This window comes from Alexandromys fortis, unplaced genomic scaffold (genome assembly GCF_014885135.2).
Source record: "Alexandromys fortis isolate MF-2015 unplaced genomic scaffold, M_Fortis_MF-2015_v1.1 scaffold_20, whole genome shotgun sequence".
Taxonomy (NCBI): Eukaryota; Metazoa; Chordata; class Mammalia; order Rodentia; family Cricetidae; genus Alexandromys; species Alexandromys fortis.
This window is the reverse complement of record NW_026067903.1, coordinates 8,740,108-8,762,496: the sequence shown is the minus strand read 5'-3', so window position 1 is coordinate 8,762,496 and position 22,389 is coordinate 8,740,108. Positions and strand designations below refer to the sequence as shown.

Sequence of the window (22,389 nt, the reverse complement as noted above, 5' to 3'; positions counted from 1 at the left end):
CTCAATAATAATCGATCCACTGAGTCTCACATTGCTCTTTGGTTATAAATCTCTATTTGTCCTAATTAGATGCAGAGTTGAGTCACTAATGCAGTAGCCCTTTGAAGACTTTCCTCTGAATATCTGTCCTTCTCTAACAACAGCATGATCCCACGGATACAGCACTCTGGCCTTAACCCAATGATGAAGATAAAGACCAGGCTCTGCTCCAAGGATGAGAGAGGGTGTTACCATGAAGTGGTAAGCTTCTGGGGTGGACAAAAGCTCTATATGCTGATGGCAGTAGTAATAGGAGCCACAGAATAGTCACATGAGCCATTGCAAATGACACGTAAAACCTGAAGCCTGGGGAGATCTGGACAAAGCTTACTACTAACAGCACCAAAGTTACGTAAGATGTGACTGAGGAAAGCCACGTGTACTGAAGGAATGTTCTGTACTGTTTACCACCATCTGTGTTAGTCTAAAGTCATTTCAAAATAAAAAGTTAGGAGAAAGTCTTGACAGAGACTTTAGGGAAAAATCATAGCCTCTGTAGGGAAGCGTGAATAATCAATTAGAGGCTGCACTGCCAGGCACAGTTCATCCCTCCAAACCAAAATTAAAAATTACAACATTAGGTTGCCCCCCCCAGACAATCTCACTGCCCCCATAACACTTATAAGTGTGCTTTCCCAGGGAGAAGAAATCTGAATAAATACAAAGAAAACAGCTGAGAATCAATGCTTTAGGCAAAGATTATCAACAGCCTCACTGCTTCTTTCTCCAGAGTCTCTCTGCCTGGAGACAGGAATGATGTAAACAGAGTGGGACATCAAGAGCAATCCCACACTACATTTCTGCTTGTTAGTTTTAGTCTTCCTAGATTAGAATTCAGAAATAAGATAGGGATGAAGGTGGCAAAATAACAACTTTTATCTTGGTGTTGATTCATATTCAATTTCTTATAAACTTGCCTCAAAAACTGTTTTTCCTCAGTAAGATAATGAAAGGATTAATACTTTTTGTCCATTAAAGAAACTTTAACTACTTTCAGGGCATAAATAAACATTGAATTACTAAAGAAAAAGCAGTTATAAATGCCTGAAATTAAGCCACATGCCCACTACAACTACCTCCCCCCACGAGTTAGTTTTAATCTAGGCTCTCTCCAGTCTAAGCAGCCACAGGGTCCCTAGCATACCCTTAGGAAATTATCACTATCTGAGCCTCCCATCAAAATTTAAATTAACTCAAAACAGCTTGAAACTTGCTGTTAATCTCCCAAATTACATTTGTAAATTCAAATTAAAATATTCTTAATGCCAGGCAAAGCAGCATTAGAGCACACACAAGGAGTCATGTCCACCTGACCACTGCAGGAAAGCACTCACGCAGGAGCAGGGTTCATCCCCTTGGCGTGTTCACACAAGACAGCATCATGTCCTTTATACACGAACTACAACGTCCCAAAAAAACTGTAACACAAACAATATCGATATAGATTCTCACTATTCAATGAGGGTGAGAAGTGGAATAATTAAAATACAATTCCAGGAAAGTTTTTTTCCCTTGAAATGTAATCTTGACATATTCGTTCTCAAAAATCTCCTCAAATATTTATGAAATGTATAAAGTTGGAAAAAAGAAAAGCGCAGAGCACAGCATAAGGTTGGCAAGACGGCTCCATGGGTAGTGACATTTGCCTGAGCCCACACACCCACATGACAGAAGGGAAAACTACCTCCATGAGCTGTCCTCCGAGCTACACTCTCACAGACACGCACACAGGGACGTACTCAGAATTAAAAAAACTTAGCACACAAAACTAAGAGCATGGCAGCATTGTTTGTCATAGCCAGAACCTACAAACAACCTAAATGCCCCTCAACCGAAGAATGGATAAGGAAAATGTGGTATTTTTACACAATGGAGTACTACACAGCAGAAAAAATATAATGACATCTTGAAATTTGCAGGCAAATGGATAGATCACATCATATTGACTGAGGTGACTCAGACCCAGAAAGACGAATATAATATACACACTCATAAGTAGTTTTTAGACATAAAGCAAAGGAAACCAGCCCACAAATCACAATTCCAGAGAACCTAGACAACAAAGAGGAACCTAAGAGAGACATACATAGATCTACATGGAAAGTAAAACAAAAAGATACACATGGATCTAATGTACATGGGAAGTAGAAAAAGATCTACTAAGTAAATTGGGAGCATGGGGATCATGGGAGAGGGTTGAAGGGGAAAGAAGAGGAAGTGGGGGGAGAAGAGAAAAACATATAGCTGAATAAAAACAATTAAAAAAAGAACACAGTGGAGCTAAAGATTGTCTGTATCTGCCTGTAAGACACAACTGCAAGAAATATTTCATGTACATCTTCCTGGATCTTTTCTCTCTGGTACATGCATGTTCAAACAATAATGTATTGCTGCTAATGGGATTATTTTATGTGTATAATTTGGAAGCCTGACATCGTCATTATGGATATTTTCTCCTTGTCTGTCTAGACCAATAGTCTTCAACCTTCCTAATACTACAAATCTTTACTATAGTTCCTCATGTTGTGGAAATCCCCAACCACATAAAATTATTTTTGTTGCAAAAACAAACAAACAAAAAAACCTCCAGGAAGAGTTAAAGCAATATGGTTTCTGTTGATTTGCACCAGGCTGTCATAAAGCCCTGTTTCCTAGGCGTCGTTTCTAATCCACGTCAGAAGCCAGATGTCTTCAAAGCCAGAGCAGGAGCACAGCACATTTGCAGCTGGCTTCCTCTGACTTGTCCCACATCACAAACACCACACAGAAACTTGCTGATTTCTTGTTTGTTTGTTTTTGTTTGTTTGTGGGGTGATTTTGGAGGGATTTGGGGGAGTTGTCTAGTAAATGAGTGGGACTGTAGTATAGTTTTGTCATAACACAGACATGGGTATTGGTTTATTGATCCTTCCACATTGCTATTTCTGAAAATTTTAGACATTTCTACATTAGCCATGAACTAACCTCGAGTACAAGAAACATAAAAATTAAAAAATAGGACAGGGAAATGGTTTGGGTGAATATAGCACTTGCTGGGCAAGCTGATGACCTGAGTTTAGAGCCCCAGACCTGTGTCAGTGGTTGACACAGTGCCAGAGATCCGCTCTCAAACATGGTGCAAAGGCAAGGACTAACACCAGACGCCTGTCATCTAACCTCCACATACAAACCTTGGTCCACTTCCATCCACTCTGACACACGTACATACACACATACACAAATAAGAGTAATATAAAAAATAAACTAAACTCTAAAACCTAACAAAGTTTTTATCTACTCCCTGTTGGTGAAATACTACGTTGCTTCCAGTTTGAAGCTATTAAGAATAAAGCTGCTACAAACACATATTTTCATTTCTTTTGTGTAAATATCTAGACTTAAGAATGTTACATTATATAGTAAATGCATGTTTAATCACATAAGATGCTCCACCACCTTTCCAGGGCATCATGATGGTGTACATTACAGTTGATGCTCTCAAGAGCAATCACAATGCTGAATACAAACACCAGATCCTTACAAGGCCATATCACTGGGTTCCTCCCAGTGATAGAGAAGCATGGTTACATTGGGAAGCTTGAAATCACTGACAATCACAGAGCATATAACGTGGTTGTCAACTCTTAGCTCTAGGACTGGGAGTACTTTTAACTTCAGCCATTCCCAGTAGATAGCTGCACCTAACTTTGGCTTGATTTGCATTTCCTTGGGAACCAATCATGCTGAGAATCTTCTTTACAGTTTTAAGGACATCAATATACCTTCCTTCTAAAGTACTTGCTTAAATACTTTCCTCATTTTAGGAAATCATACAATGGAATACTATTTAGATGCAGAAATGAATCAGACACACAAAATAATGAACTACTCAGGAAACTGACTAAGAGAAATTCTGTTTATAAAACCCTTTTAAAAAAAAAAAAAGACAAAACTAATCTATAACACCAAAAGATCACTCACTGATTGCCTCAGGCAGAGTACACAAGTTGCTTACAGAAGATGGAATGTTTGCATTTTATTTTAGATGGTAGTTATACAGGTATATTCTTTTTCATAAATTAGAGACATACATTTAAATTTTATGGAGTTTGGTATATGTAAAGTATACATCTGTGTAAATATTTACACATGAGTTAATTTACCTATCTTTTTATATATAACTGTATTGTATTTCTTATGTGAAAATAAAGGCTGAGCTTTAGCTGTCTACTTAAGTTTTAAAACACCTTCATAACTGCAAACTAATATGTGGCCTAACACCATCCATTGCCCAGGCACAAGCAAGCCAGTATGATTTCTCACCTATTTTACCATGGTGGCCTGACCATTGAGGAAGAGATGTACTACTGACAACATACATGGCTTCAGACGGACAGGACAACTCTTCCATCTCTGCCGCTCTGTCCCTCAGATCCCTGGGAATACCGCCTCCTTCAACAGTCTTCCTTGTCTCTCTGATTGTTAATAATTCTCGCCCTTTGAGGATTATCCAAATGTTTCATGTGCTTGGAGATGCCTGGTCTTTGACTGACATTTCATGCATCTAATGCTGGTATGCATTAAACCACACTGTAAGAAATAATTCTGTGGCATAAATAAATTGATTACAATCCAAATCAAATAACCAGAAATTCAAGGTCATCCTCAGCTACATAATAAATTCAAAGACAGCCCAAGCTACATATAGACTCCTCCCTCTATCTATTTATCTATCTATCTAGATATAGATATATAGATATAGATATTTCACCATATAAAATGGAATAGGGTTGGTGAGATCATGCAGAGGATATAAGCATTTTCCATAAAATCTGGGGACCTGAGTTTTAATTCCCAGGACCTATGCTGAGAGAACCTACTCCCAGTTGTCCTCTGAGTTCCACATGTGTGCCATAGCATGCGCGCGCACGCGCACACACACACACACACACACACACACACACCTATAGGCATGCACTCTCCACCATCACATGCAGACACATAAAAGGCACTTGATATAGAATCAAAAGGTATGCCTTCATCTTCAGACAAGAACTAAGAACTGTCTTAGGGCTTCTACTCTTATGAAGAGACACCATGACTAAAGTAACTCTTATTAAAAGGAAGCACTCAGCTGGGGGATTGCTTGCATTTCAATTGCTTACAGTTCATTATCATCATGGTAGGAGGCATGATGGGAGCATGGCAGCATACATGGTGCCAGAGCAGCAGATGAGAGTTCCATACTGATCCACTGACAGCAAGCAGAGAAAGACATGCTGGACCATGGTGGGGGAGGAGGTTTCCTCCAACAACACCTTACTTACTCCACAACTCCTAATCCCTCTCTAATCCTTTCAAACAGTTATACTCCCTGGTGATTAAGCATTCAAACATAGAAGCCTATGGGGTTTTCTTATTCAACTCACCAGAGGAACCTTTTAGGCTCCTGAACTGACCAAATGATTTACCACCTCATGATGATCAGGTAGTTAGCCTTGATCATAGCAATCACATGCTTACTATTCTCAGGGCTGAAACCACCAGGCAGCCCTTGGTCCCTCAAAGTTAAGCTAGCTAGAAATGTGTATTGAAACAATAGGAAGCTTCCCTTGGTTTTTCCCAGTGCAGGTCAGTTAGCACTTGACACAAACCTACCTCAAGAGACTGATGATGACTTCATCTCATGCCCTGAATGCTGACAGGGCTTCTCACAAGCTTCCCAACTTCAACTTCCTGACCCACTGCAGGTACCTCAACTGTCCAGGTCAATGCTCAGAAGGAAGTTTATATGTAAACTGACTTGAAAAGTAACAGAAAACTACAGATGCCATAGGAAAGCACATAGAAGTTTGTTGAAAGAAGCTCCTAAGCTGGAAGCTCCCGGAATTTTAAGGGCCATAGGTCATCAGAAAAATACAAAGATAAAATATTAATGAAGATATGAAAACAGGCTTTGTACAGGCTAAGAAGTCAATTTCAATGTGAAAAGAGACGCCGAGTTTTTACTGCTTTGCTCCACCATTACCATGGCACACTTAACCTTGTGTGCTTATTATAAAATCTCCGTTGTGCTACAAGGAGCCGCTCTGAGCTGACATGGAAACGCCGCACCTGCAGTGAATTCCGAGTGACATGCTGCTCGTTAATCATCATCCATGTTTCAACATAAAGTCTTTTATCCCACTGCTTAAAATTTCAAGTAAATGCGGCAGCCCAGCGATCTCCCTGAAAATGTATTTTCCATCCCACCTTGTGGCAAACCTGACATACTTGCCAATTTATTCTAAAAGGTCACAGTATAAACAGAGTTCTGCTGCATCTAGGAAAAAAACTTATTTAGCATAAAACAATGTCATTTGTATACTACATGTATACAACATGAAAAATATAATTCATCAAGAAAAGTGTAAACATTACTATCACCATTGAAACTTTGACAGATCTAAGAAAGCTTTTTAAAGTCTTTTTTATAGTGACTCTCTAAAGTAAATTCTAAATTTTAGTAGTCAACATAACTACCTAAAGAGAAAAAAATGAATATTAATTTTTTTCACTTTATAAACACCTTTGTTAAATTATTAAAATAAGATGGAAATCAGGCGAGGTATTCCAAACCCTTGACAACCTCCATTTTTCCCTGGGCATGTGATGAGAACAAGCTGACCTGGCTGGGCTTCAGTTCTCATCTTTATTGTGTGTGCTGCCTGGGACTCTGTCACCATTGTGCTTTGACCCCACAGCTCATGTTTGCACAGCTGGTCCCCAGTTGGGGGTGCCCTTTGGGGAGACTGTAGAACCTTTAGGGAGTGGAGCCTGGTTGGAGGAAGTGGCTCACGAGGAGCAGGCCTTGGGGCTTTATGGCCCCATTCTCCCTCTTCGTGGGCACAGATGCAATATGCCAGCCTCCTGCTTCTGATTCCATGCCTTCCCTGCCTGCTACTATGTACTGTCCACTGTGATGGACTGAAGCCTTCTGTGGGCCCAAAGACCCTTTCCTCCTTTAAGTTTCATTTATTAACTAATTTCATCACTCCAAGTGAAAGTAACTCGGTCACAATAAAAACTACCTAACAGAAAGGAACTTCCATTTGCATAAAGAGTAGCTACATTCAAATCTCTGGAACAGTGATTTAAAAAACTAATTTACGAGGAAGTAAATTCTAAATGAGACCACCATGGTGGTCATTAACTAAAGCTCCCATGAAATGCAAGAATGTTCAAATTTTCCACAAGCTGAAGGTAAACAGAATTCATTTTTAAACATTACCCAAAAAATGTAAAGCATCTGTGTGCCTGTGATGCAGATGTGGGTGGTGTGTGCACATGCGTGTACATGCATGTGGACCCACAGGTCGACATATACATGCATGCACGTGGATCCACAGGTCGACATGTGCATGCATGCACGTGGACCCACAGGTCGACATATGCATGCATGCACGTGGATCCACAGGTCAACATGTGCATGCATGCATGTGGATCCACAGGTTGACTTCACGTCTCTTCCTTCATGACTTGCCTAGGTTTCTCAGTGAACCTAGAGCTAGGCTATCTGGCCACTGATGCCTCAGGATCTGCCAGTCCCCACAGCACCAGCACTGTGATCGTCGTCCTGGGGATCTGAACTCGGGTACTGGCTGCACAGCAAGCACTGTTTCAACAAAGCCTTCGCCCCAAATGTAAAGCTTTTATAAGAAATACTTTTTGAATTTAGTATCTGCTATTGCCTATATAAATTCAACAAGAAAACTAGAGTTCTGTAAGTTCAAGTTGTATGTTTGTTGAAATATCATAGCTCAGATAACAATGCCAGATACATTTTGAAGACGGTATGAGTCATGATCCAGTCTTGCTGATAAGAACCTCTTGTAAATTAAGACTGGCATCTCTGCATCTTTCATCTGCCTCTTACATCTTGTATGTACTCTAGATGATTATTTTGAAGCCAGAGATCCAAGAGCACAGACTTTCATTTTCAGCAGATAAATTCTATCAGCATCGCACCTGCAAAGAGACGGCTCTCTAAATAGAGAAAATGGAAATGTAAAAGACGGCACTTCAGAACTACAGGAAAATGAAATCTGGAGTGGCAGGGGCTCTGCCCGTCGGTACTCAGCCTTCTCCTCTGGCAATAATGAAGTCAGAGTATATAAGAAAGGCTAGGACAGACGGGAGGAGAGACAGAATGGAAATACCTATTCTTTAACAGTCTGTCTAAGATGTGGCAGTCAGAATATTAACAACAACCATTCTTACAAAGAACATCCACATCAACAACAAAAACAGATGCCACAAACGATCAGATTCACTAGCACCTGCTTACTGCTTACACAATAATGCTTAATGAACACTAAAGCTGTAACACAAAACATTCACCCAAGTTCTCCACACTAGAGAGCTGTCAGATCATTAAAACAAAAGAATCTAAACATCAGTGAAGTTATCCAAATGGACAAACATAACAAGGTGACGAAAATCTCAAGACAAAGCCAGGGCTGTGCCCCTGGTTCCAGACTCTCTAACTGACTTTCCAAATGCACACAGTGAAATGTGGACATCCTGCAGTTTGTCTCTCTACTCCAGATGTCACCACAGTCCTTTACCTCCTGACAGAAGGTTTGTTCCTTCTCCACAGCTTTCCCCAAAGTCACAAGAACACAATGGCCTCTGCTCCATCTTCTCCATCTCCTCTACAGCACTCTACGCCTGACTAGTGGCTACTGTTGGCATCTTCTCAAAGACTATACCCCGAGTTCACTTCATCCTTCCAGCACATTGCTTTTCCAATTTCTTCAGCTGTACTTCCTCCATCTACTCCATACTTAGGAATGTCCCCTAGACGTCTATCTTCAACTCCTTTCACCCTATTTTATGTCCAACCCAACATCATCACATCATTAAACAACACCCTCTTCTATCCACAGCTTCTTTTCTGAACATTAGGGTTGACTTCCATCTACATGTCAGATGTCATCACGGGTGTCTATTTGTGTGGCACTGTAAGTCAAACATGTCCAAAACTAAAGTTGTTGTTCTTTGATTTCTTATTTTAGATGCAATGAATATGCAGTATTTTATAATATTACTTTATTATATATAATGCTGTACAGTAAACACTAAGAACACCAAGTTGAGAAAGGAACAATATATTTCTTTGTATATATGTTCTCAACTATACTAGGCACATTCACCTTCAACATCCTTTGCAGATATGAAAAATGGCTTCCTAACAATCTCTACTCTGCTAATATTCCTTCTCTGAGCTGAAGCCCAGGTGCATCTCAGTCCTTGCCACAGCAGATCTCCCTAACAGTCACTCACATCCTGGAGAGCACTCTTCACTTTCCCAAACTCTTCCAGACTCTGGTCACATCTTCCATGATCCTCATCAGCACATTTACAGCCGGTACCCTTGCTCTTACACTAATTCTAACTACCTGTATAGCACTTACACTCTAAGACAACATCCATAGCCTTCAATGTAGCATGATTAATAGAAACCCAGAGACAGATATTGGGGTTCAAACTGAAGTTTAGAAAGCAAAACAGCCAGTCACTGTATGGGTCAACATGCTACAAGAAGGCCAGTGAGCCAGAGACGGGTAAAACAGGAGCCTGTCACAATCAACCTAAGATAGAAGCCTTGTGTGTGGAGGCAAGTGTTCCTGATGACAGGTAAGATGTGAATTTGTGCTTCTGTAACCTAAGACAGGCCTGGTCTAATTATATAGAAAAGGGGGAGCTGTTGGGGGGCTGTAGACCCTCAGACCCTGAACTTTCTATGACCTTTTGCTTGCTGTAGGTAAACAACTTGTTTTTCTATACTTTTAGCTGCTCGGAGCACGGGACCCTCATGAGTTCCTGCAAGCAAGGAAGTAGTTTCTGGTGGGGTAGGGTTGAAGGGGGAGGGGAGAGGTGGGGGGTAGCAGAGAAAAATGTAGAGCTCAATAAAAATCAATTCAAAAAAAATTTTAAACTCTGTCTCGAAAAACCAAAAAAAAAAAAAATTAAAAAGAAAAGAAAAGGTAGCTCCAGAAAGCATCAAGTGCTTTAAACTACTTAAACTTGGGCTGGCAGTTGGTAAAACTTTGTGGTGTAAGCATGAGGACTGGAGTTTAGAGTGCCCCCACTTCAAGACCTACATAAAAAGCCAGGAGGGCAGCACGCACCTATAATCCTAGCCCTTGAAAAGGCATAAAGAAAAAAAAAAAAAAAAAAAAGGGACTCCTGGGGCTTGTTGGCCAGCAAGTTTAGTCAAATTGGTGAGCTCTCGGTTCCGTGAAAGATCCTGTCTCAGAGATGAGGTAGAGAGGCACTGAAAAAGACACCTGACATCAACCCCTGGATTCCACACGTATGCACTCACCTGCACATACACAAACAAAAAGCAACAAAAAAAGACTTTCTGACTCAATAATCTCTAAATTTACATGAACATACAAAAATAAAGACCTAGGTTTAGATAAGAAGTTCATACAACACTGCATGTGACTGCTAGAAATGATGACGTCCAGTGTCATTGAGATGGAGAAGTAAGTTACTAAAATATACGTGAGGGGGCTGGCCATGGCTCAATGGTAAAGAGCTCTGGCTGCTTTTGCTGGGAGCCCAGGTTTGGTTCCTGGCACCTGCATGGTGGCTCACAACCATTTGTAAATCCAGTAACAGGGACCCAAGAGCCTCTTCTGGAACATGGTGCATGTACATACATGTAGACCATAGACATAAACAATTTCATAATATCTCAGTGATAGATAATATAGTCATTTAATGCTATTAAGTTTGGTGGAGTTATTCATGCCTGTGATACCCACACTTAGGATGCTAAGGCAAGAAGATAAGAAGTTGAGAACAGCCTATACTACAAAGTAACAGCCTATCGCAGAAAAAGAAAATGAGGGGAAGACAGGGAGGAAGGAAGGAAAGAAAGGAAGAGGAGGGAGGAAAGGAGGAAGAGAAATATTGTGATATTTTAAGAAAATATTTTGAAAGAAATTAATGAGTTCTAAAGTTACATACCATACTATCAAAATATAAACTATATAGTTCTATCTTCACATATTCTGATACTTCACAAAATTTTTACAGGATGGCTTACAAACTTAAAATTAGTATAAAACATTTTAATCTGTTTTTCAAAACAACAGCCAAACTCAAACCAAAGCTGACATCTTTGAAGCCCTCTGTACACCTAAGTCTCAGACCAAGTTCGTCGCTGTATCATATTTGTGGTCTCTTTACTTCATGCACACTCTTCTCTCACTTGACCATGCATGCAGCTGTTCACATCGCTCCCCCCTTCCCTTGCCCCTCCCCCTGCTGCTGTGTCCTGGAAGCCCAGGCACACTGTCTCCCCAGCAGGGGTTTGGCCTGACACATTGAATACTTAAGAAAAGTTACTGACTTGACATAAAATAAATATCCTTTGGCTAGGGAGAAAAGTCAGTAGCACAGTGATTTCCTTGTATGCACAAGACCTTAGGTTCGAAACCATAAAATTATAGTTACAAAAAAAAATCGGTCAGTTATAAAAGAAGACCAAACACTCCTTTTCAATATTCTTTCTCTGGCACAGATTAAGCAACCAAAGTGAAGAAGGACATGTGGGTGACTTAATCCCACTTCTATCTTATGAAGTTGATTTAATTAATACAGTTCTTTTATGTTAGTTCTAGTGTGCCATGTGTGCTAGGTTTTATTTCCTCCTCTCTAGCTCTTCTTACTCTCATAATGATGAATCGGAAAACTGAAACCCAGTCACACAGGTACATAATTATTACTTTTTCATGCCCAGTCTCTGTTTTAAAATTACACCCTCAACACTTAATCAATCCTGTAACACTTTTCATAGTACAGCTCCCCTGTGCGAAAGATTTTAAATTGAAACCCCAACAGGTGATACATCTTTCTTTGTAGTGGCTGAATACATTTGTGTTCTATGAGAGCAGAACTGTCGAAGAATTGGATTTGTAAGTACCCCCTCCCAAAACTATTTCTGTAATCGGCTGTTTCCTAGCAACTTATCAGCTGACACTTTCTCATCACAAGTAGGCAACAGGAATAAAATCGGTGTTTCACATACGCATTAGTCGGCACAGTTAAGAGAAACGAGGCACAGTGTGGAGAACTATTCATTACTCCCTAAGAGTCTGCACTGAAGCTTTCAATTGGGTAATTATAACTCTTAATAGGACACATAACCTCAGAAACAGGAGCTCTTACAAAGGAGTGTGAAACTGTCTGACTTCTACAAGGAGTAAAGGAGAAAGAGAAATGCACAAAAGTGAACACAAAAGTCGGATTTCTGAAGTCAGAAATACCCGTCCCTGGGAACTCAGAAATGCTCTGCACATGGCATCTGGCGCATATTAGCAGGTGCTTTGGTCTCATTGCGTACACAGCTGAACTGCATCCATCCTGATTTCATTTCTTTTAACAACAAAAATCGCATCCAAACATACAGTTCCCACAGGCAACTCATCAGATCTAGGTAGCTAATCTTCATAAGACATGGCATTGGCCTTTAGAGATAATTAAGTTAACTCCAGCATAATCTTTACCCTACAGTCACTGAAGTATTTAAAATGTTCGTGGAAACACTGCTTGAGAGTGATCCCAGAAAGCAATACAGGCGAGAGGTTTGGTTGAGCCTAAGAAAGGCACCAGACTATTGAAAAGGCAATGAGCTCAAGATCTACATTAGACCTGCGGCAAAAGACCTGTGTCCTTCACTGACAGACTCCATGAGCTGGAAGCTATTCATATTTTTGCAATCAAACATGCATAGACAAAATAGAAAGCTTCTTATATAAGAAAATATCGAAGAGTGAATATGAAAAATACACTGTATACATGGGTGACATTCTCAAAGAATTTGTAAAAGTATTATAATTTTTAAGATGGCATTGTGGTATGTGGTAGCCAGAGCAGGGACAGCTGGCCCTAGGGGCTCAGGTGCAAGAAGAGCTGACCCTGCTCCTCACCCTGCCAAAGTGGGAGCCAGCTGTATTGGTTTGGATCTGGGAAAGCTAACAGGCTGAGCACCAGGGCACAGATTCAGGGCTTTGAGTTGGCTCACCCCAACACCTTCCCCATCTAGGAGCTGCTGAAGCACGTAAAGGGGCGGGTCCTGTGGATTCAAAGCCACAGCATCCCCCAGGACTCAGGGCAACAGCAGGATATCCTAGACCTTGTAGTTGAAGTACCAGAGGCCTTGAACTACCCTGATGAACACTCACAAGAAAAGCTGTGTGGGCTGATTGGGCAAAAAGGTATACTGCATGACACACCAAATTCAAATGCCACTATGACAGATACATGATGGCGATGCAGGAAACACAGAGGATTGGAACGTTCGTGCACAGAACACTGTGGCTGATAGAGGAGCACGCATTGCCCAAGGGGTCAACAAGATGCTTTTGGTTTTTGGTTTTGGGGGGGGTTTGGTTTTGTTTTTGTTTTGGGTTTTTTTGTTTTTGTTTGCTTGTTTGTGGGGTGGGGGTTGTTTTTTGTTGTAAATTAACTTTTGGGGGAGGTTACAAGGATGGGGGCAGATATGGAGGGACTAGGAAATGAGTGGAATTGGGGTACTTGATATGAAATACCCAAAGATTCGGTTAAAAAAAAAATTATGTTAAAAAAAGAAACTAATACTACACTCATGTATGTTAAAAGGAGGAGGCAGCATTCTGCTAAGCCCTATCACACAAAGTAAATAAGACAATGATTTGCTGGCATTTGGAAAACAATTAGGTCATAAAGAAAGACTTCATGAATCCCTATATAAAAAGGCACAAGAGCATGTCCTTTCTCTCTCCCTACACACACCATCTGAGAAGACAACAAGATAATCACCACACACCAATCCAGAAGCAGGCCCTCACCAGACACCTCCAGAACAGACAAACATGCTTACAGTCCGTCCCACGCTCTACAGAATAACCGGTTATAGTAGACTGATCTGAGACGGTCTCTATTAAGCAGGTGTGTTCTAACATCTGAAGATAAAGACCAAGACCATACACAAATGATACCATCCAATTCTAAAACCCTCTCACACTCACAAGACCAGCTATCCATGCTAATAACCAAAGAAGGCCAGGAGTGAATCATCAAAGTTCTCCCTATCAAATTCCATGACAAAATATAAACTGTGTAGTAAAGCACTGTAGAATAAAATCAAAAGAAAAAGTAAAACTTCCTAAAATACTATTTTTCACAGAAGTCTAGATGAACATCTCATGTGCGGAGCACTCTAGGATTTTAAAGAACTTTAATATGCATTTACTGGTTTCCAATGAGTGAACTTAATGAATCAGAAACCTAGAAATATTTTTGCTAAGTTTTAGCTGTTATTCAATGATGTCAACATAATGACTAATTAATACATAGTATAGAGGATATATACAATATGCATATATAAAAATGTATACATACATACTTCAAACCAAATTTACCACTGCCCCATAATTACATAAGCTCAACACACCCAACACCAAAATCCTTTCTCCCCAAATACTTCTGTTGTACATCCCTGCCGCAAACACCTTCCCAGCAATAACACCAGCATTCTCCAGTAATAATTCCAAAGGCATACACAAGATGACCTACTAAAATGGCAAAGGAATCACGACCATCTACTTCTATTCTTCTCATACCCATTTTTAATTCCCATTTTATAATGGCTACCACTGTACACTAGTGAATATGATACTTTAGATGAATGTAATAATAAAAACCATTTGGTATGAGCTCTTCCTTGACAATTTGATGGAATTCAGCAGTGAATCCATCTTGTCTTGGGCTTTTCTTCGAGTGGACTTTTTGTTAAAAGTTTCAGTTTCCCTGCTTAGTGGAGTCTTCGTTAAAAGTTTCAATTTCTCTGCTTAAGTTCTTTATACCTTCAGGGATTAATTTTGGCAGACAATATGCTTTGGAAAATTCTTCTATTCTGGGTTATCCAGTTTTTCAGATTATTAATTTCATAGTAATTTCTAATGATATTCTGAAATCCATTCAGGTCAGCAGTAATGGCACCCTTTTGATCTCAAATTTAATCAATTTGTGTCTTCCCCCTCTTTCTTTATCAGTTAGTTAAGGACTGTCTGTCTTATTAACTTTTTCAAAGAACCAACACTTTCTTTGGCTGACTTTGTGTAGTTTTCTTTTACTTAGTTTCTTCTCTAATCATTATTTCTTGGCATCTACTGTGCGCAGGGCCATCTGCTTGTTTCTGGAGAGTCTTGCGGTGCATTGTTGGGTTATTTATTTGGTATTTCTCAAATCTTTTTAACATGAAAACTTATTGTTATAAACTTTCTTCTTAGGACTGCCTTGGCGGCATGCAGGTTCTAACAGGATGTATTTTCATTTTCTTTGGGAATGTTTTAATTTCCTCTCTCATTTCTTAGATTCATTCAAAGGTTTGCTGTTTAGTCTCCATGTATTTTATGGTTTTTGTTGTTTCTCTTAATGTTAATTTTTAGTCATAGTGCCTGATGGTCTAATAGAAGACAGACTATCTCAATTTTTTGTATTTTTGAGATTTGATTTGTACCTTATGATGAGATAAATTTTAGAGAAGGTTCCATGTGTTGCTAAGAAAAATATAATGTAGTGATATTTCATTTGTATTTTAATAAAGCATGCCTGAAGATCAGAGAGTAAAAGAGCTGCACTGACCAGCCATACACATCAGGTAGTGGTAGTACACACCTTTAATCCCAATAGCCACACTAGTTGGCCACAGAAGCCGGACAGTAGCAGCGCAAACCTTTAATCCCAGCCCTAGAGAAGAATATAAAATGGGAGGAAGCAGGTTTCAGGCTCAGTCTCATTCTGAGGATTCCTAGAGACTAGACTGCCATTTTCAAACTGAGGTAGAGGTAAAAGCCAGTGGCTATCTGCTTTGCCTTTCTGGTCTTCAGGTTGAATCCCAATATCTGTCTCTAGGTTTTTATTAATCATGCTCTATTTGGTGCCCAATGTTTGGAGTAAGAATTTAGGAAAAATAATTCAATAATCTACCTTTTTTCTTATGATATCTATATCCTCCCTTTTTCTTTTCAGAGTAGAATCAAGAATCTACCCTTTTATCCTATTATATCTATAATGTATATTCCTCATCTGTTGGGTGGACTACTCTGTTAAGTCCAATTCATTCATAGTATATGTTAGCTCTGAAATTTCTTTGTTTTTAATTTGGAAGACCTATCTAAACTTGAGAGTGGAGTATTCAAGATCCCATTATTATTGTGTCAGGACCTATGTGGTCTTTTGTATCTTTCTGTGTTTGTTTTATAAAATTAGGGACTCCAATAATTTATGTATGCATGTTTGCAATTGTTCTATTATCTTGATTCTTTTAATATGCATTATCCCTTTTATTTCTTTTAATTAGTTATGGTTTGAGGCTTACTTTGTCTATGTAAGACTAGATGTGGCACCCTATTTACATTTTCTGTTTGCTAAGTAGCTTATTTCCCTCCTTTGCTATTAAGTATCTGGGTGCCTTTCCTGGTTACTTGCTTTTCTTGTAGACAGCACATAGTCGGGCCTTGTTTTATCATCCAGCTCTGAGTCTGCATCTTTCTACAGTGGGTTGAAGCCACTTACATTTAAGGTTATTATAGAAAAGAGTGCTATCCCCTATAAATTTATTTTACTGTGCTAGCTAGTTGTATGTCCGTTTGACACAAAATAGAATCACTTTAGAAAAGGGAATCTCAATTAAGAAAATGCCCCACCAGGCTGGCCTGTGAACACGTCTGTGATGCATTTTGTTGACAAATGATTGATGTGGGAGGGCTCAGTTCACTAAGAGTGGTGCTACCCCTAGACAGGTGGTCCTGGGTGCTATATAGGAAGGCTAGCTCAGCAAGTAACATTCTCCATGGTTTGTTTCAGTTCCTATCTACAGGTTCCTTCCTGGAGTTCCTGCCCTAATATCCTTCAAAGGTAGACTGCTATATGGAATTATAAGCAAAATAAACTCTTTCCTCTCCAAGTTGCTATGGTCGTGGTATTTTTTCACAGTAACTGAGACCTTAACACAGAAACTAGTACAAGGAGTTGGGTGTTGCTGCGATAGCCCGACCATGTTGGTTGAGGAGGACTGTGGGAGGAGTCTGGAACCTAGGGCTGGTAAAGCCACAGAGCGCTCAGAGTTGTGCCGTGGATGGTGAAGCTGGAGAAGTTCCAGCGCCAAGCCCTCTGGAATATAGAACGATCATGAGCCACGGAGTCTGACACTGGGTTGTACACTCTTCAGCTTTGGTTTTGCTTTCATTTGAATGAAACTAACAGTGCACTTGGAGGAACAAAGTGTAGAAGTGTTTTTTTTTTTTATATAACAGGATGCCACAGTTTGAAATTTTATATAATTAGAACTGTACAGGGACTTTGACCATCTTAAAGAGTGTGTATATTTTAGAGAGACTTTGGAAACCTTAGAGAAACTTTGAACTTTGAAAAATACTTTGGATGTTTTAAAGAAACTGAATTGTGCAGGCTAGTTCTATATCAACAATACAAACTAGTCATTTAGGATGCGGGAATCTCAACTGAGAAAATGCTCCATCAGATTGGCCTGTAAGTCTGTGGTGCAGTCTCTTGACTGATGATTGATATGAGAGGGACAAATTCACTATGGGTGGCACTGCCCCTGGATGGTGGTCCTGGGTTCTGTAAGAAAGCAGGCTGAGCAAGTCATGTAAGCAAGTCAGTAAGCAGCTCTCCTCCATGGCCTGTTTCAGTTCCTGCCTCCAGATTCCTGCCTGCAGTTCCTGCCCTGACTCCCTTCAGTGATGGACTTTGATGCAGACAGAGTGTAAGCAAAATAAACCCTTTCCTCACCAAGTTGCTTTTAGTCATGATGTTCTATCACAGCAATAGAAACTCTGACTAAAACAAGTGACATTCTATTTTGCTGGGTTTTTCTTATTTCTTTTCCTGTTCCCATGTTAGTTTTAAGGGTTTACTGAGTTGCTGTGTCTGATATGCAGTTTTCACAAATCTAGTTTGTTTATCTGTAGCTACGCTATCTTCCTCCCTATATAACATTCTACTAAGATCTTACTGCAGTGATGGCATGGTTGTAGCGAATTCGTTTTATTTGTGTTTGCCTTGAAATTCTTTTATTTCTCCATCAGCTTTGAAAGATAGCTTTGCAGTATGTAACATTTTTGGTTCACAGGTGTTTACTTTCAGAGCTGGAAGCATCTCATTCATTCTGTCTTTTCCACTTGCAGATGAAAAGCCTGGGGCAATTCTGATATTTCTGCCTTTGAATATAAGTTGGTGTTCTTCTCCTACTTAGAGGATTATTTCTTTACTTTGTAATTTTGACACCCTGACTACTACATGTCATGTAGAGTTTCTTCTCTGGGCATGTCTACTTGGATCTCTAAGCGCCATGTGCTTGAAAGCCTGTTTCCATCCAGTTCTGAGGTCTTCTCTGGTAGTTTCACCAGTCTGTCCATTCCACTCAGTTTTGCCGCCACTCCTTCTTCTACACCATCAGCATGAGCTTGGCTTCTTGAATGTGCTCCAGACTTCTTGGAAATATTATCCATTTTTAGGAATTATGCCTTAATTTTTTCCTTATATATGTCCTGACTCTATTCTCCATGTAATGGTCTGTCCTGTCCCTTTAAGAGACAAGCCCCACCCACACCCTCCCCTTCCCTCCCCTGTGGATAGTCTCCTCTCCTGTCTCCCCACCCCCCTTCCCTTTCCTACCATAACCCACTAAATAAATACTCACTGTGCCTACCCATCCAAGGCTGTCTCTTGTGGTTTTTATCTGAGTATCTCCTTCTATATTTCAAACTCCTTGCTAAATGGACCCTCCATATTTTGAACTTTCAACTCCAATTCATTAACTGTTCTGTTCATTTGGGAGACTACCTTGTCAAGGTCATGGATAAATTTTCCTAATTGATTCATCTCTCTTCTAAGTGATGGTTAATTCTTTTGAACAGTAAGACTTTAAATTCTTTCTCAGACATTTCAGCTTCTGTAATCTTACACTTCCTCATCAGGGATGGGTCACCAGAAGTGGTTAGGGCACATTCTTTGTACCGCAGGTTTGGGACTGAGTTGTGAGTAGGAATGCTCACCCCACCCCTGAACTGTTGTGGAAGGGCCTTTCACATCTCTCTCCGAGTTATTGGTATTTGGTGTGTGACAATATAACGCCTTCACACGGAACTACCCAGATGTGTCCCAAATTTCTACTTTTTATAATACCATATTTTTATTATGGTTTATATTATTATAACTGGTATTATAATACAGCTCTACTGTGTCTGCAGTGGCCCCATTTCCAAATATATTCACATTGTGAGGGAGTGCCAGTTACAGCTTCAAAACATCAAAATCTGGGGGGCATTATCCAAGCTGTATTGTATACTTAGCCAATTATCATGGCCAAAAGAATTCCCTAGCCTAAAGCTGTGATTCTGACACTTAGTTTGATGGTTCATGGGATTAAGACACTTTGCATGTTCCCAAATTGTGATATCCTCAACAGAAATGCAAGATCAATCTTAAGAGAAAGCAGAGACGAGGAACTGAGGAGGCAAGCCAAGAAACCCTGTTAGTGTTTCATAGCTAATTCTGGTTAGTGCTTTACAAAGCTTAAATACATTTTACAGTCTTTTACCCATTCATTTCATAAATTTGTGGGGAGCACTTGCTGGACATTTGTCTTCCACACAGTTCAAAGTGTTAGGTCTGGATTTGCTGTTTATCTTCCTGATGATACAATGTGGAAAGAAGACCATACGGCAGATTTTCACAAGATTTTACTTTTTCTCCCTATTCTCTGAGTAGAAAATGGAGGAATCTGAATACACAGGAGTAAAGACAGAATTCTGTGTGTTCCTAAGTTTGCAACCAGTGCCTGTTCAGCAGATTGAACTAACCTTGTGTCTTGGAAGCAGATGCAGCCCTTCCCCATCAGTTCAGAGATGAACTCTCTGTAATCAGGAGACAATGAATGTTTCTTCTGAGACCCCATTCTATAGTACTTTGACAGAGCAGCCATAAGGAAGTGATACAGCTTGTGCCTTAAGCCATTTCAAGCATAATAAATACTAAGACAAAGAACAGAATTCAAGGACACAAAAAAGTTTGTGTGGATGGTATGTTACAAGAGAAATGTCTGACCCACTTCTGCTATGTGAGAGAAGCCAAACCAAGGACAAAGCATATGCACATGCGTACGGGAAAAACAACTGCAGAGAAACAGCTGGAACACTAATGAGGACACCAGTGTCGCTCAGACAACTTCTGAACTTCTTGAATTTATGGACTAACATACTCCTTTATTGTTTAAGATACCATAGATTTGTTTCTGTGACCAGCAACTAGGGAGCTGGAGTAAAATGTAGTGTGTACTACAATCTCTGAAGCAGGGAAGTATCAGGAGGCTTTCTGTTACTAGAAACAGAATTGAGGAAGGAGCCTCAACTGCCTCAAGGTTGGTACCAACATCCCCAAAGCTTTCAGAAATGCTTGGTGATGGTTCTGTGACTATGGAGAACAGGGGCATTAGTGGACAGCATTCACTGCTGTCTACTGTCCTGAAAAGAATGTACCTATTTCACACAAAGAAATGCTATCCAAAACAGAGAACTGGTTGAAACAAGAACCACAGAACAAAGAGAACCAATAAACAAATAGGTCCATAGTGGTGGAGTCACAATTCTTATTCATAAACACATTGTGGGGCAGAGTAAATCACAGGGAAACAACTTAAGAGCATTAACCATAATAAATACTTATAATATAGCATGGAATTAGATGAAGAAAGAACATTAACAGCTAAATACCTACTCAGACCTGAGAGTATAATTCAGGAGTAGACAATGTGTTAACACACACACAAGGCCCTTGGTTCCATCATTAACACCACATGCCCACACATACAGATTTTCATGGAAATCCAGTTAGGTGTTTCCATAAACTGCCTCACCAAATAAAAATAGTAGATATTTTAGCCTTCCCAAATAACTGAATGATGCATGCTTAAGTGACCCTAGAGAATCAATAATAAGAATTATTTGTACCAGAAACACTACAATTTTACCTCACAATGAAAGTTGACCACATGCTTACACAATTGTCATTACAGCTTCATGATCGCCCTTCAACCCTGAAGTCCTCTTCCACATTAAGAGCAAAAAAGCATAAAAGAAACTGACCTGGATTAAAAGTCAAGTGTCATCAGTCTGAAGTAAGATTTCAACAAACTAAATATGCTATCATTTACTCAACATAGCTCTTCGAATGTCACGTAATTCTGGGCTTCTTACTCAGCAGTAGCCTATCACTGTTTTTAGTATCTAAATATAAGCACTTTCTCCTAGGGCTGATGGCACACAGGTCAGCAGTGGATGACTCCCTAGCAAGCCGAGGCTCTAGGTTTCAACTTCCAACACCACAAAATAAGAAAACCAAAATTTGCTTCTACAATGCCCTCTACTAATAGAACTATAGCAATTCACAACAGAAATCTAGGAGTTATTTCCACCAACAGCCACATTGCTTTTAAGGACCACATATAAAGTCCATCTCCAAGCAGAAATGATTTGATGGATAACCTACAGAGACCGCTGCCATAATTAGTAGTCAGTCACCCATTAGTGCTATCAGAAGAAGCAATAAGAAAACCATGTGTGGCAACTAACACTTTAGAACCCTAGGATTCCACAATTAATAACACAATACCACAGGCAATCAAAATGTTACTATGAAAATTAAATTAACTTACTCTGTAAAAGAGCACAAAACACAGTCACCAGGGATTTATAATGATGTCAAATAAAGACATAAAAGAGGACACTTACTGCCAGAGCCTTAGACAGCGTGGCTCTGAACTCGTTCAGGATGATGGCCACAATGTCTTTAAGCGGCACATAAGCAAAGCCATCTTCCAAATAGACCTTCCTTCCTCTGAACAGGTCCAGAGCATCAGCAAAGGGGATCTGGGTTCAGAAGGAAACAGGGAAACACATCAGTTTCTATTGTTACCAGGTCCTAAGACTTCAAACGTTAAGTCAAACAAAACCCATTAGTTCCAGAAGCTGCAAAAAGAAAAGAGAATAAAAAACGTATTCCTTAAAATCAAACAGTTAACATTTAGGAAGAATTAATGGTGTAAACAAAAAATGTTTTAGAATACATGTTTCAAAAGACAGTAACAATAGTTTAAAAAGAGTCAAAAAAGAATGTTTCCTTTTAGTTATAACCTACAAATTTCTGAAATATAAACCACAAAATTTTAAACTTCTATATCAAAGTCTTTAGACATGTTATAGTCACCTCATGACAGGTTCAGAATTTGTTGTCAAATAGTACTCTTCT

The 22,389-nt window shown here is 39.7% G+C and overlaps 1 protein-coding gene across 1 annotated transcript in view; it reads right to left on the bottom strand.

Annotated features, from left to right (window-relative positions):
* The window catches only part of Prim2 (DNA primase subunit 2), a 174,818-nt gene that overhangs the window by 120,283 nt on the left and 32,146 nt on the right, over positions 1-22,389 (bottom strand). The window contains exon 7 of the mRNA XM_050134776.1: positions 21,873-22,010. Within this exon, the coding sequence (XP_049990733.1) occupies positions 21,873-22,010 (138 nt within the window). The remainder of the gene's footprint in view (positions 1-21,872; positions 22,011-22,389) is intronic.